Genomic DNA, 14,841 nt, shown 5'->3' with positions numbered 1-14,841 from the left:
ACATGAGAATTTTTGTATCACTGTAATAGCAACTATTGCTTTACTGTTTCAGATTATGCTAAAGGCTTTGGTGGAAAATTTGGAGTTGAAACTGACAGACAGGACAAGTCTGCTTTGGGTTGGGATCATGTAGAGAAGACTGAAAAGCATGCAAGTCAAAAAGGTATTGTTGTATACAACTATTAATCTTTACCAAACTGAAAATGTTTGTGCTATTTTTACTACAAATAAGAAAAGAGAACAGTAAATTAGATACACACAAACAGTGTGACAAGTGTTTGAAGTTGCTATTCATTCAAGTAAGTGCTTGTTCAAGTAATAGTGTACTGACTTGTCAACATAAATACAAAAAATATATGAAACCAGAAGGTAAAATTATATAGTATGAATAATGCTAGATGTAATTCATAAGATATAACAGGTAATGTGGTGTGAGAAATCTATACAAGGGATCATGTGGCTTTTTTTCCTTTCATGGAGAAACATGCTAAACACCTTAGACACACAGAATAAAGATTAGTATTCACAAACTCTGTTCTCCAAATATGCCCTTGGTTAAAAGGAATCTCATCACAACTGTTGACTAAATTTTGCAGTGAACAAATAATCATTTGATTAGGCTCTATTTCCAACTCCTGTGGCCACACTTTAGCACATCATCTATATTCATCAGCCGTTGTGGGAGAGACTGCGACTGCCAGCAAACTGTAGAGACTAATTTTACATCATGGTGGCAACAAATAAGTTCTTACTAGTCTCTCTTCAAAAAAACATTTTTTTAAATTTCTGGATATTGTATCCTTCCCCTCATTATAAAATTGCATACTATTTAAGATATTATGGCTCTCTAGTCTGACCACAACATACACTTCTCTCAAATAAATCCATCTCCCTTTAATAACAATGCTTTACAGTCACCACTTCAAAGCCAGAAACTTGTCTGCACTTCACTTTTTCTATTATCCTGTAGAATCCGAAGTTTCACTATATTTTGTAGTACTGTACATCCACAGTTCACAGATGATAGTTAAGTGTGTGGCAGCATCCTTTTTGTTGTATTATACAGGGTGATAAAAAAATGTTTACAAGCAGACATGGCACTTCAGGCATACAACAAGGATCAGTAATCACATGGGAAGCAGTTTTCGTAAAGGCCATCCGGGGCTACTGAATGGCGTTGGAGTTATTTCGTCACATGCTACAAATGTATGCCAGCTATAGGAGAGGCTCAAAGTGCTGTCCAGATGCATGAAGGCATGTCTGACATCGACACTGCATCGAGCAGTGCACCCTCTCAATGACATCCCGCTACTGTAACAATCCTGCCCACTAGGCTCTCCTGAGGTGTAACAGGTGTTTTGTACACAAGGCCCTTGAGGCATCCTCACCAGAAAAAATCAGTTGATGACAGATCAGGTGATCACAGTGGTCATGCAACTGGCCCACCATGAGCAATCCAGCAGCTGGAAAAGGTTGCCTACAGATGTGCCCTCATTTTTCTGCTGAAATGCGCAGTGGCTCCATCATGCTGAAGTCAGATGTGATGACAAGTAGGCATGGGAACATCATTCATCACGCCCAATACAACCTTTCACAGGAATATGAGGTATGTGCAACCTCCAAGTCAGTCTGGGAAAATGTACAGCCTCTCGTGACCAGAGCATCATCTTGTGGCATTTGCGACTCCCAGTTCCTATGTGATTGCTGATACTTGTTGTATGCTGGATGTGCCATGTCAGTTTTAAACGGTTTTTTTTTTTTTTTTTTTTTTTTTTTTTTTTTTTTTTTTTTTTTTAAAAAAATCATCCCGTATGTTAAGTGTTTATCTTCCATGTGGTGGATACTAAGAAATGACTATGTATGTCCCTTTTTGTAAATTGTAATTAATTGATTTATGGTACTCACAGGAATGCTACGTGTGTGATTACAGACTTTCTACATCTTTCCTTTAAATGCCACTTTGAATGTCCTTTACATATAGATATTACATGATAGATGTGAAAATGATGCTCGGAGGAGACACTCAAAATGTAAGTTGTTCTGACAACATCTGCTGCACAAGCAATATGAGATCTGGGATTGTAATGCTACAAAACACTACTCACAGACATACGAAATACCACTCGCAGACAGGAATTCATATAACTTTGATTTTATTTTTATCTTTTGTTTGATGCTAGTATTGATTTTTCAGTAGTGTTTTAAGATTTTCAAAAATGTTTATTCACTGATCTGTCCCATACATTACCGAATTGGCTTCTAAGATTGTGCTTTGCTTATTTCAAAAGAACGTACTTCCAGGTGTTGTTATGAGTAATAGCCAGCTACACTGCTCTTTAAATAGTTTTTATTTTATAAATCACTCACAATGAGCCCATTTCGGCATATTGTCATCATCAGGTGCTCTGTAAATACATAAGTAAGTGATGGTCCTAATATAATGGTCTGTAACTGTAATCAGGAAAGTTATAATACATTTGTTTGGTGTTTTTTCCTTACATGTAATGTCGTTGCTGCCATGCCCTGTCTCTTTTTAGAATTATTAGTTTCTCCTTACATGTACATTGGAGATGTATGTCTGACGTAAGTCAGTTTTTATGTATGCTATTTTTCTCTTGACAGCTTGGATGACAGTGGATCAGCGATATTACTTGTTTACATAGTTACCATTATAAGTAAGTGATGTGTGGAAATTTGGTTGTTTTTTATTATTTTTATAGGTTTGGTTCTAATTATGTTTTTGCCTGGAATTTGGTTTAGTTTTAGTTGAAATTTTTATGTTATATTTTTATTTTTTCATAATAATTTTGTTATTGACTATGATTTGTGAAGTTTTCTTGATCTTATGTCTCTTGTATGCTCTTCATGTTGCTATCGCTGTTACTATGAGTATGTATTATTTAGTGTGTCTGTTTTATTACATTACCCATTTTCTTGCTTTACCATGCGAATAAAGTTTTCTATGTACTTTTTGTGCTTTAGGTCGGTTTGTTCGTTCAGTAAATTTGTGGGGTTGCTGTATGCATGTGAATATATGTCTATTTCTTCAAGGATGTTCATGATTGCTCCCTTTTGCATAATATGGAGGATTTCTAGTGCTTCATTTATGGGTTTTATGTAATGTTTTTCTGTTTGTAGATGTTGAAAAAATGTGAATGGGTTGTTTTCACTTTCTCTGGTGTGATCCTTATACATCTAATGTTCAAGATTCTACGCGTTTGTTCTGTGTAGAATTTGTGACATGAAAGAAGGAGGCTCTGCTGCTAGGTAGTTCGCATGGTAGAGGTGTGGGCCAGCAGTTACAGGAAGTGTTGGGGTGTGAGTACCAGATCACCAGCATTGTTAAGCCTAATGCAGGGGTGTCCCAAGTGGTAGTGATAGTGGGTGGAGCAGCGAACAGTCTTGATAGGGATGGGGAATATGATGTAAGTGGTGACCTGGTAAAGATAGTTACTCAAACTGGTGGCACTAATGTGCATTTCATGGAACTGTTTCAGCATCATGAATGGCCTCACCTTAATGCCCCCCCTGCGGGTCTGGGGATTAGAATAGGCCCGAGGTATTCCTGCCTGTCGTAAGAGGCGACTAAAAGGAGTCCCTCCCCCTCAAGGGGGTAGTTAGCGCCTGCGTCTGTAGACTGACTTTTCCACGACCTATATTTGCGGTCATTTTGGTTTTTCACTTCTTCTCGCTTCTTCCTTCCTTTGGTTGGTTCCTTTATTTGTTCTTCTCCATCTCACTGTCTTCCTTACCTTCTCCTTGCCTTCTTCTCCTTACCTTCTCCTTGCCTTCTTCTCCTTGCCTTCTCTGGTCTCCGCCTCGGCGTTTGAGTCAGTCTGTCCTCTCTCTCCCTCTCTCTCTCTCTTCTTTTTCCTCTTCTTCCTTCCTCCCTGTGCGCGCCTGAAGGCCGACCCACGCGTTCGCACATGTAGCCGGTGACGGGGTAACGCTAATTCCCTGCCCTGGGTAGACAAGTAAGGCACGCACGTACCCCCTGGTAAAGGCCAGGCCCAGGGAGGGGTGATTGCCTGAGCTGATACCTTCTGACCATGCCGATTGGTCCCTCCGTCTGTTTCTCGGGAGGTGTGACCTGAGGTGTAAACATTCACCTAAGGCGGGAGTGCCCTCTGAGAGGGTCCCCACAAGGAAGGAACGCGCCATCGGAGATGCTGACAATCATGGGGGATTCCTCCGCAATGGATTTCTCTTCTTCTTCTCTCTTGACTTCTGCCCACAAACGGACAAAAGTACTACCGCCTGCCCCACAGTTCCCTGTAGTTTCTCGATCTAAGGACGGCAAGGATTTTTCCTCTGTCAACCCTTTCGTTATCCAGAAGGGCGTAGATGCCATAGCCGGATCTGTCAAGTCTTGTACCAGGTTGCGTAATGGTACCTTGTTACTAGAAACTGAGAGCACCTTTCAGGCACAAAAACTGCTTCGGGCCACACTCCTGTACACGTTCCCTGTCCGGGTGGAGGTTCACCGCACTTTGAATTCGTCTCGTGGTGTGGTATATACTCGATCACTCGATGGATTGACTGACGAGGAGATTCAGTCTTTCCTCACTGAGCAGGGCGTGACAGCTGTCCATAGGGTCATGAAAAAGGTCAACAATGACCTTGTACCGACCCGGACACTTTTCTTGACCTTTGATAGTGTTCAGCTGCCGTCGCGTATCAAAGCGGGCTACTAGGTTATTTCTGTTCACCCCTATGTCCCGACACCTACGCGCTGTTACCAGTGTCAGCGTTTTAGTCACACTCGCCAGTCTTGTTCCAATGCGGCTAAATGTGTCACTTGTGGCAGGGATGCCCATGAGGGTGACTGTCCACCTCCGTCTCCTCGTTGTGTGAACTGTCAGGGTGACCGTGCAGTGTCCTCCCACGACTGTCCCATCTACAAGGAAGAACGCTGTATCCAAGAAATTTGGGTCAAAGAGAAAGTGTCCACCTCGGCTGCTCGCAAGCTATTTGCTAGTAGGAAGCCCACGCTGCTCCCAGCGGGGAAATACAGTACTGTCCTCGCCTCTCCTCGGACTACCAGGGAGGTGGTGACGCAGACATGCGATCTGACCTTCAGCATCACAGTCGTCCATTCAGCCAGTGCTAAGATCGCGAGGTCGACGTCTCCTCTTCCTCCCGTCACCCCTCAGACACAAGCACCTTCATCAGCTTCTGCCAAGACGAAGACCCAGAAGTCAGATGCACGGGCCTTCAAGAAGGAACCGTCCCATGCAGACTTCCTACGTACCTCGAACTCCCAGCCGTCGACCAGTACTTCCACTAAACGACCTTCCAAGAAGGCTCATAGGAAGCACAGTTCTCCTTCTCCGCCACAGCGCATTTCTTCTTCTGCGCCACCCAGTGGTTGCCGCCCCAGGCCGTCATCCGTTTCGCCTGGCCGCACTGCTGGTAGTCGAACATCTGGTCGTTCACCTGCAGAGGAAGTTCCCCCTCCCGGCCATCTTAACAAGATGGCTGATGAACCTATAGAACCAATGGACAATGACTGTCCGCCTACTGATAGCGGCGGCAGTGCTCGCTCGAAGCCAGCCCCTCAGCGGCCTTCGAGGTGACCCCTTCTTTCATCTTCCTTTTCTTCTCACGATGGCACTTATGCACTGGAATATTCACAGCATTCGCTCCAACCGAGAGGACTTGAAGTTGCTGCTCCGCTTGCACCGTCCGCTCGTCGTAGCCCTCCAGGAAACGAAGCTACGCCCATGCGATCAAATTGCCTTAGCACATTACACCTCTGTGCTTTCTGACCTACCCCCTGTGGTAGGTATTCCGGCTCATGGAGGGGTTATGTTGCTGGTCCGGGATGATATTTACTATGATCCCATCACATTGCACACCGGCCTGCAGGCAGTTGCCGTCCGAATTACTCTCCCCTCTTTTACATTTTCCATTTGTACCGTTTACACTCCATCGTCGTCTGCCATTACCAGGGCAGACATGATGCAAATTATTGCTCAGCTACCTGCACAATTTTTGTTAACTGGAGACTTCAATGCCCACCATCCCCTTTGGGGCTCTCCAGCATCCTGCCCGAGGGGCTCCCTGTTAGCAGACCTTTTCAACCAGCTCAATCTTGTCTGCCTCAATACCGGCGCCCCTACTTTTCTTTCGGACACATCTCACACCTATTCCCATTTAGACGTCTCTATATGTACTACCCAACTTGCACGCCGGTTTGAGTGGTATTCACTTTCTGATACATATTCGAGCGACCACTTCCCGTGTGTTATCCATCTCCTGCATCATACCCCCTCTCCGTGCTCAACTAGTTGGAACATCTCCAAAGCAGACTGGGGGCTCTTCTCTTCCAGGGCGACCTTTCAGGATCAAACCTTCACAAGCTGCGATAGTCAGGTCGCATACCTCACGGAAGTCATTCTCACTGCTGCTGAATATTCCATCCCTCACACTACTTCTTCTCCACGTCGCGTACCGGTCCCCTGGTGGACCGCAGCATGTAGAGACGCTTTACGTGGTCGTCGACGTGCTTTACGCACCTTTAAACGCCACCCTACAGTGGCGAATTGTATCAATTATAAACGATTACGTGCGCAGTGTCATCGTATTATTAAAGAAAGCAAGAAAGCCAGCTGGGCTGTTTTCACGAGCACCTTCAACAGTTTTACTCCTTCTTCTGTTGTCTGGGGTAGCCTGCGCCGGCTATCTGGCACTAAGGTCCACTCACCAGTTTCTGGCCTGACGGTCGCGAATGACGTCCTTGTGGCCCCTGAGGATGTCTCCAATGCCTTCGGCCACTTTTTCGCAGAGGTTTCAAGCTCTGCTCATTATCACCCTGCCTTCCTCCCCCGAAAACAGGCAGAGGAGTCTAGGCCACCTAACTTCCGCTCCTCGAATCGTGAAAGTTATAATGCCCCATTCACCATGCGGGAACTCGAAAATGCACTTGCCCGGTCACGGTCCTCCGCTCCAGTGCCTGATTCTATTCATATTCAGATGCTGAAGAACCTTTCTCCTGCGGGTAAAGGTTTCCTTCTTCGTACTTATAATGGCATCTGGATTGAGGGACATGTTCCCGCATGCTGGCGCGAGTCTATCGTTGTATCGATTCCTAAGCCGGGGAAGGACAAGCACTTGCCTTCCAGTTATCGACCCATCTCGCTTACCAGCTGTGTCTATAAGGTGATGGAGCAAATGGTTAACTCTCATTTGGTTTCGCTGCTCGAATCTCGAAGCCTACTTACCAATGTACAATGTGGATTTCGTAGGCGCCGCTCTGCTGTTGACCATCTGGTTACCTTGTCGACCTTCATTATGAATAACTTCTTGCGGAAGCGCCCAACCGCGGCTGTGTTCTTTGATTTGGAGAAGACTTACGACACCTGTTGGAGGGCGGGCATTCTCTGCACCATGCATACATGGGGCCTACGCGGTCGCCTCCCTCTTTTTATTCGTTCCTTTTTAATGGATCGACAGTTCAGGGTACGTGTGGGTTCTGTCCTGTCAGACACCTTTCGCCAGGAGAATGGGGTGCCACAGGGCTCAGTTTTGACTGTCGCTCTCTTCGCCATAGCGATCAATCCAATAATGGATTGCCTCCCAGCTGAAGTATCAGGGTCCCTTTTCGTGGACGATTTTACCATCTATTGCAGCACGCAGAGTACATGTTTCCTGGAGCGCTGTCTTCAGCGTTCTCTTGACTGTCTTTACTCCTGGAGTGTCGCCAATGGCTTCCGTTTTTCTGCCGAGAAGACGGTCTGTATTAACTTCTGGCGCTACAAAGAGTTTCTCCCACCGTCCTTACGAGTCGGTCCCGTTGCTCTCTCATTCGTGGAGACAACACAATTTTTAGGTCTTACATTTGACAGGAAACCTAGCTGGTCTCCACATGTGTCATATTTGGCTGCCCGTTGTACCCGTTCTCTAAATGTCCTCCGTGTTCTCAGTGGTATGTCGTGGGGAGCGAATCGAACCGTCCTACTTCGCCTATATCGGTCAATCGTCTGCTCCAAGCTGGATTATGGGAGCTTCGTATACTCCTCTGCACGGCCGTCCATCTTACGCCGCCTCAACTCCATACAACATCGTGGTTTACGTCTTGCGATCAGAGCGTTTTATACTAGTCCCGTCGAGAGTCTTCATGCTGAAGCCGGTGAATTGCCACTCACCTACCGGCGCGATATACTGCTTTGTCGGTATGCCTGTCGGCTACTGTCAATGCCCGACCACCCATCTTATCGTTCCTTTTTTGACGACTCTCTCGACCGTCAATACGGGTTGTATGTCTCTGCCCTGCTACCCCCTGGAGTTCGCTTTCGTCGCCTCCTTCAACACCTTGATTTTTCACTCCCTGCAACCTTTAGAGTGGGCGAGAGCCACACGCCATCTTGGCTCCAGGCTCAGGTTCGCGTTCACCTTGACATCAGCTCGCTCCCAAAGGAGATTACCCCCGTTTCGGTGTACCACTCCTCTTTTGTCGAACTTCGTTCGAAGTTCATTAATATGACCTTCATTTATACAGATGGCTCTAACACCAATGACGGGGTCGGATGTTCTTTTATTGTCGGGGCACAAAGTTTCAAATACCGGCTCCATGGCCATTGTTCGGTCTTCACAGCTGAGCTCTTTGCCCTCTACCAGGCTGTTCTTTACATCTGCCGCCACCGACATTCTGCTTATGTCATCTGCTCCGATTCCCTGAGTGCCATCCAGAGCCTCAGTGATCCGTATCCGGTTCACCCTTTCATGCACCGGAGCCAACGCTCTCTTCAGCAGCTGGTGGACGACGGTTCTCTGGTTAGCTTTATGTGGGTTCCTGGCCATGTCGGTATCCCTGGGAACGAAGCTGCAGATGCCACGGCCAAGGCTGCGGTCCTCCAGCCTCGCACAGCTTCTTGTTGTGTCCCTTCATCAGATTGTAGCAGGGTCATTTGTCGGCGCATTTTATCGCTGTGGCGTGCCGATTGGGCTGCACTTACGGACAACAAGCTTCGGGCCTTGAAACCTCTTCCCGCGGCTTGGACGTCGTCCTCACGCCCTTCTTGGCAGGAGGAGGTAGTTTTGGCCCGGTTACGAATTGGACACTGCCGGTTCAGCCATCGCAATCTGCTGACGGCTGCGCCGGCGCCGTTCTGCCCATGTGGGCAATTGCTGACGGTCCGCCACATTTTAACGTCCTGTCCAGATTTTAATACACTGCGTCTTGATCTTGGCCTGCCATGTACTCTAGATGCCATTTTAGCGGATGACCCAGGAGCAGCTGCTCGCGTTCTTCATTTTATCAACTTGACAAACCTGTCTAAGGACATTTGATTATGCTGTTTTTTTAATCCTATGCCTTTCAATCTGTCTTTTATCGTGTTTTCCCTTTTAGTTGCTGTTTTAAACTTGTGCCTCGCGGTGCATTCCTAACGTAGTCTGGGCGCTAATGACCATTGAAGTTGTGCGCCCTAAAACCACAAAAAAAAAAAAAAAAAAAAAAAAAAAACACCTTAATGCTGCTGTTAGGTGCATTAACATGGGGCTGGAGAACGCACTTATAGTAGAGGGCATGGGTCACATTTCAGTGGTGCCAGTTGAGTCTACCATATTTACTCGACTCTAAGCCGCACTCTAATCTAAGCCGCACCTGAAAAATGAGACTCGAAATAAAGGAAAATAAAATTTCCCGAATCTAAGCCGCACGTGAAATTTGAGACTCAAAATTCGAGGGGAGAGAAAAGTTTTAGGCCGCACCTCCAAATGGAAACAAAGATGGTCCATTGTAATACGAGACACAATTTAGGACGAATGAATGACAATACAGCTACAGTAGTTTGGTTCGAGTCGTAAGCTTAGCAGTTAAGCTTTACCAGGTAGCCATTGCTATACGTCAGGTGCTCCGTCCGTATTTATACGGGTACCCTTCCTTTTTCACGTGCTTCGTCTGGTTTGGATCGATTGCTTATTTTGCTTTGACCTGATAAGTGCCGTTCTCTTTGTTATAGGTGTTTGGGTCACTCTAAGCTGAAAATGCATTATTGTACTGTGTCGTGCATTGTTTGTCGCATTCTGATAGTGCGTGTTTACGGCCTGTTGCCGCTCGCGGCACGGCTTGCTTTTGTGCGCGCTATCACAGCTTACAATAAAAAAAAAGAGAGGAATTGTCTCTAACCGAAACAACGGCAAGAGATTGCTATTTGTTGTTACTTACACTGCTGCTTTCTTTGATAATGATCAACAAGAACCAAATAATAGACGGCGTATGATAGAATTTGTTCCGAACGAGAGTTTAGCGAAAATTTTTCTCTGTTTGAAAATCTTTGCAGATGCCTCTTTAGTACATTACCTGCTACACAGATGTTATTCATCTTAGATTCGTGCTTCATTTATGACTGTATCACTATTCAGCATAAGAATAATACGAATATAAAGATGACATTATATGTATATTCTTCCACGTTTGTTGTTGTCTCACTCTAGTTTCGTAGTTTATTACGCAGACAGGATTTAAATGAGATAGCAGCAAACACGAAAGAATACGCGGCATGATGTTTACATTCTTCAACCTTTTCTTTTAATTTATTTACTGATGGATAGGTTTTGGCACCAGTATTTATCTTTGTGCCTGCAAAGCATGCCTGTGTAGTGCTACGTATAGTAGACGGCAGAAGTTAGTTGTGGTGGCACCTACCAACATTTTTCAGAACTTCCGCTTGCTTTGCACTCGATTCTAAGCCGCACGTGGTTTTTTGGATAACAAAAACAAAAAAAAAAGTGCGGCTTAGATTCGAGTAAATACGGTATTAGTAGATCGGGTTACAATACGCGTGGCCTGCACCTCAATAGGTATGGGACGGGGAGGCTGGCAAAACTTATAGGTGACAAGTGTAGTGGGTGGTGGTGGGATCACTCATGGAAAAATCTGTAGTCGTTAGTGTTAAAGCTGCACCTTTTTTAGATTGAAGTCAGCTGATACGTATACCTGCTTAAAGGTAGTACCTCTAACTAAGGGCTAACCTCCAGAGGACGTCATGTTTCCAAGTAGAGAAGGAATTAGCATATTTCGTCAAAATATGAGGTATTAGAGATAAAGTTAGTGAACTGCTTATAGATGTTGACTGTGAAATTATTGGTTTATCAGAGCACCACTTCAATAATTTCACAATTCAAGGGCTTCCTTTACCAGGATACAGATTAGCTGGCTCTTTTTCAAGGAGTTCCTTGTGGGGTGAGGGAGTGGCCATGTACATAAAAAACAGTATTCCCTTTGAGTCCATTGACGTATCATGGCACTGCACTGAACAGATATTTGAATGTTGTGCAGAGGCAGTTGAATTTAGTGAAAGTAAACTTCTAATTGTTGCTGTTTATAGGTCCCCTAACTCCAACTTCAGAGCATTTCTGCTCAAGCTAGAGAGGGTTCTTGGTTCACTTTATAGGAAGCACCAGAAATTAGTTATATGTGGTGACTTCAATATTAATTTTGTATATGATGATGCAAGAAAAAGGAAGTTGGTAGATCTCCTAAATTCATATGATCTGATGCAGACTGTGTATTTTCCAACTAGGGTGCAGGGGAACAGTAGCACAGCCATAGATAATATTTTTATTCATTCTTCATTACTAGATGGGCATTCTGGTAGTAAAAGGGTGAATGACCTTTCAGACCATGATGCACAAATTTAACACTAAAAGCCTTTGTACCCAAACAAATGTCACATATAACTACAAACTATGTAGGAAAGTTAATCCAACAGCAATAGTGAGTTTCTTAAAACTTGTCAAGGAACAAGAATGACAGGATGTTTATAGTACCGATAACATAGATGACAAGTATAATGCTTTCCTTAACACATTTCTCATGCTCTTTGAGAGTTGATTTGCATTAGAACATTCTAAATGGGGTACTAGCAGTAAAAGGCAGCCTGGGTGGCTGACTAGTGGGATAATGATATCATGTAGAACAAAGCGAGAATTACATCAAAATGTTAGAAGTAGCCACAATCAAGCTAGAGTAGCCCATTACAAATAGTACTGTAAGGTGCTTAAAAATGTTGTTAGGAAGGCAAAGATTATGTGGTATGCAAATAGAATAGCTAAATCACAGGATAAAATTAAAACCATATGGTCACTTGTGAAGGAAGTGTCTGGTCAGCAGCACAAGGTTGATGATATAAAAGTTCGTAGAAAAAATATTTCTGTTACTGGTAAATCAGATATATATACAGTATTTAACAATCACTTTCTGAGCATTGCTGGTGGATTAAATAAAAATTTAGTTTCTACAGGGAATCATATAACACTCTTGGCAAATGCCTTTCCGAGGTTGATGTTTGAAGTACTCCTCTGTGGTACAGACAAGGGGGAGATTGAGCCAATAATTAAATCACTGAAGACTAATGACTCTCATGGATGTGATGGAGTGCCTAGCATAATATTAAAGTACTGTGCAGCACATGTTAGTCCTGTATTTAGCCATATTTGTAATTTTTTCTTTAGAAATGGTCAGTTTTATGAATGATTAAAGTACTCAGTAGTAAAGCCACTTTATAAAAAGGGAGAAAGCGATAATGTAGACAATTTTAGATGTATTTGTATGCCATCAGTGTTTGCTAAAGTTATTGAAAAGGCTGTGTATGTAAGGATAATTGATCATTTTATATCACACGATTTGCTATGAATTGTACAGTTCGGCTTTAGAAGTCATTTAACAACTGAAAATGCTATATTATCTTTCCTCTGTGAGGTACTGGATGGGTTAAACAAAAGGTTTTGAATGCTAGGCATATTTTTTGTTTGAATTAAGGCATTTGATTGTGTTGATCACAAAATATTGCTCCAGAGGTTGGACCATTATGGAATACGGGGAGTAGCTCACAATTGTTTCACCTCTTACTTTGGAAATAGACAGCAAAAGGTCATTATTCACATTGTTGAGAATGGCTGTGTTGTGGGGTCTGAGTGGGGTACAGTCAAGTGGGGGGGGGGGGGGGGTGGTCCAGGGATCAGTGTTGGGGCCACATCTGTTCCTTGTTTATATAAATGATACGCCCTCTAGTACTCTAGTATTACGGGTAACTCTATAAAATATTTTTGTTTGCTGATGACACTAGCTTGTTGGTAAAGGATGTTGTGTGCAACATCGGCTTGGTTTCAAATAGTGCAGTTCATGGTATAAGTTCATGACTTGTAGAAAAGAAACTAAAGCTAAATCACAGTAAGACTCAGTTTTTACAGTTTCTAACACACATTTCAACAAAACCTGACATTTTAATTTCACAGAATTGGCATATGATTAGTAAAACTGAACAGTTCAAATTTCTAGGTGTTCAGATAGGTAGTAAACTGGCATGGAAAGCTCACATTCACAATCTTGTACAAAGACTTAATGCCGCCATTTTTAATATTTGAACAGTATCTGAAGAGAGTGATCATTCAACACGAAAATTAGTCTACTTTGTTTATTTTCATTCATTTATATTATATGGTATTATATTTTGGGGTAATTTTTCCCATTCTGAAAGGATATTTTTGGCTCAGAAACGAGCGGTTCGGGCAATAAGTGGTGTACACAAACCTCTTGTTGACCCCTATTCACAAGTCTGGGTATTTTGACATTGGCCTCTCAGTATATATATTCCTTACTGTCATTTCTCGTTAACAATATTAGCTTATTCCCAAGAATAAGCAGCTTTCACTCAGCTAATACTCGGCAGAAATCTAACCTGCATTAGGATGAGACTTTGTTAACTCTTGTGCAGAAAGGTGTGCAGTATACTACTGCATCCATTTTCAATAAGCTACCACAAGAGTTATCTTAGCAGTAATCCATGCACTTTCAAATTGAAACTGAAGAGTTTCCTCATAGGTCGCTCCTATTCTGCCGAGGAGTTCCTTGAAAAATTAAGCTGATTCTTGTTGTATTGTCGATTATGTTTACTTAAATTTATGGCTTGACATTTTTTGGGTTCACAAACATTTTATTTTTATCTTTTATTACTTTTATGTTGTAATTTCATGTATTGACACATTCCATGACCTTGGATATTTGCTCCTCAGTTTGGTCCTATGGAACTTGATGTGTAAATAAATATATAAAATGAAATTTTGTAAACACTGAGGTGGTTGTGTATGGAATTTTCAAGCTGCCTTTGTAGATTTTGTGTTTGAGACTGTGTGTTTTGATATGCAAAGACAATGTCAGTTTTGGTGAATAATATGTTAATTTTGTTTGAGATATTTCCCAGATAAGTTGTGGTTACGTATGTTGTTTTCTTCTTCTTCGTTTTAATTCTTTATGGTTGCATTTTACTGTAGTATAATTGCGTTACAATTTTGGGGTCATAATCATTTTGCTGGGTTATGTATTCTACGACTTTTATTTCCTTCTGAACTGCTTCATTTTCTAGTGGAAAATTTGTTAATCTGTTAAGCATTGTGTGGAAGAACGCGAGTTTGTGGGCCTTAGGATGACATGAGTGTGCACTGCTTATACAGTCTGTTGGGGTAGACTTTCTGTAAATTTCAAAGCAATGTTTGCTGTTAGTTAAGTCGAGAAAGTTGATTGTTTTGTTAGTTTTGTGTTCTGTGGTAAATTTCATTTTAACCCTTTGACTGCTGGAGGCATGCCATCTGCTTGGCGTGCTGAGGCGCCAAGGCCTACGGCCTAATCTGGCTACCTGTGCTGCGAGCCTGTCCTTTGGAGCCGCCGCCGGGACCGGAGCGGCCTGCACTGCCCAACCTGCCCTGTGCTGTGCTGCGTACTTCTCGGCTGATTATGATTAATGAAGCAACCCACTATCATCCAGAAATTAAAAAGTAGGAGACTGCAATGGGCTGGACATGTGGCTAGAATGGAAAACAACAGAATCTCCAAGAAAG

The 14,841-nt window shown here is 43.3% G+C and overlaps 1 protein-coding gene across 1 annotated transcript in view; it reads left to right on the top strand.

The window, feature by feature from the left end:
• LOC126469660 (src substrate cortactin) overlaps positions 1–14,841 on the top strand; it is a 160,505-nt gene that overhangs the window by 70,494 nt on the left and 75,170 nt on the right. The window contains exon 6 of the mRNA XM_050096796.1: positions 53–163. Coding sequence (XP_049952753.1) covers positions 53–163 — 111 coding nt within the window. The remainder of the gene's footprint in view (positions 1–52; positions 164–14,841) is intronic.

The sequence above is a fragment of the Schistocerca serialis genome, chromosome 3 (genome assembly GCF_023864345.2).
Source record: "Schistocerca serialis cubense isolate TAMUIC-IGC-003099 chromosome 3, iqSchSeri2.2, whole genome shotgun sequence".
In the NCBI taxonomy this organism is placed as follows: Eukaryota; Metazoa; Arthropoda; class Insecta; order Orthoptera; family Acrididae; genus Schistocerca; species Schistocerca serialis.
The sequence above is the reverse complement of the archived record's forward strand: the minus strand, read 5'-3'. Positions and strand labels throughout refer to the sequence as shown.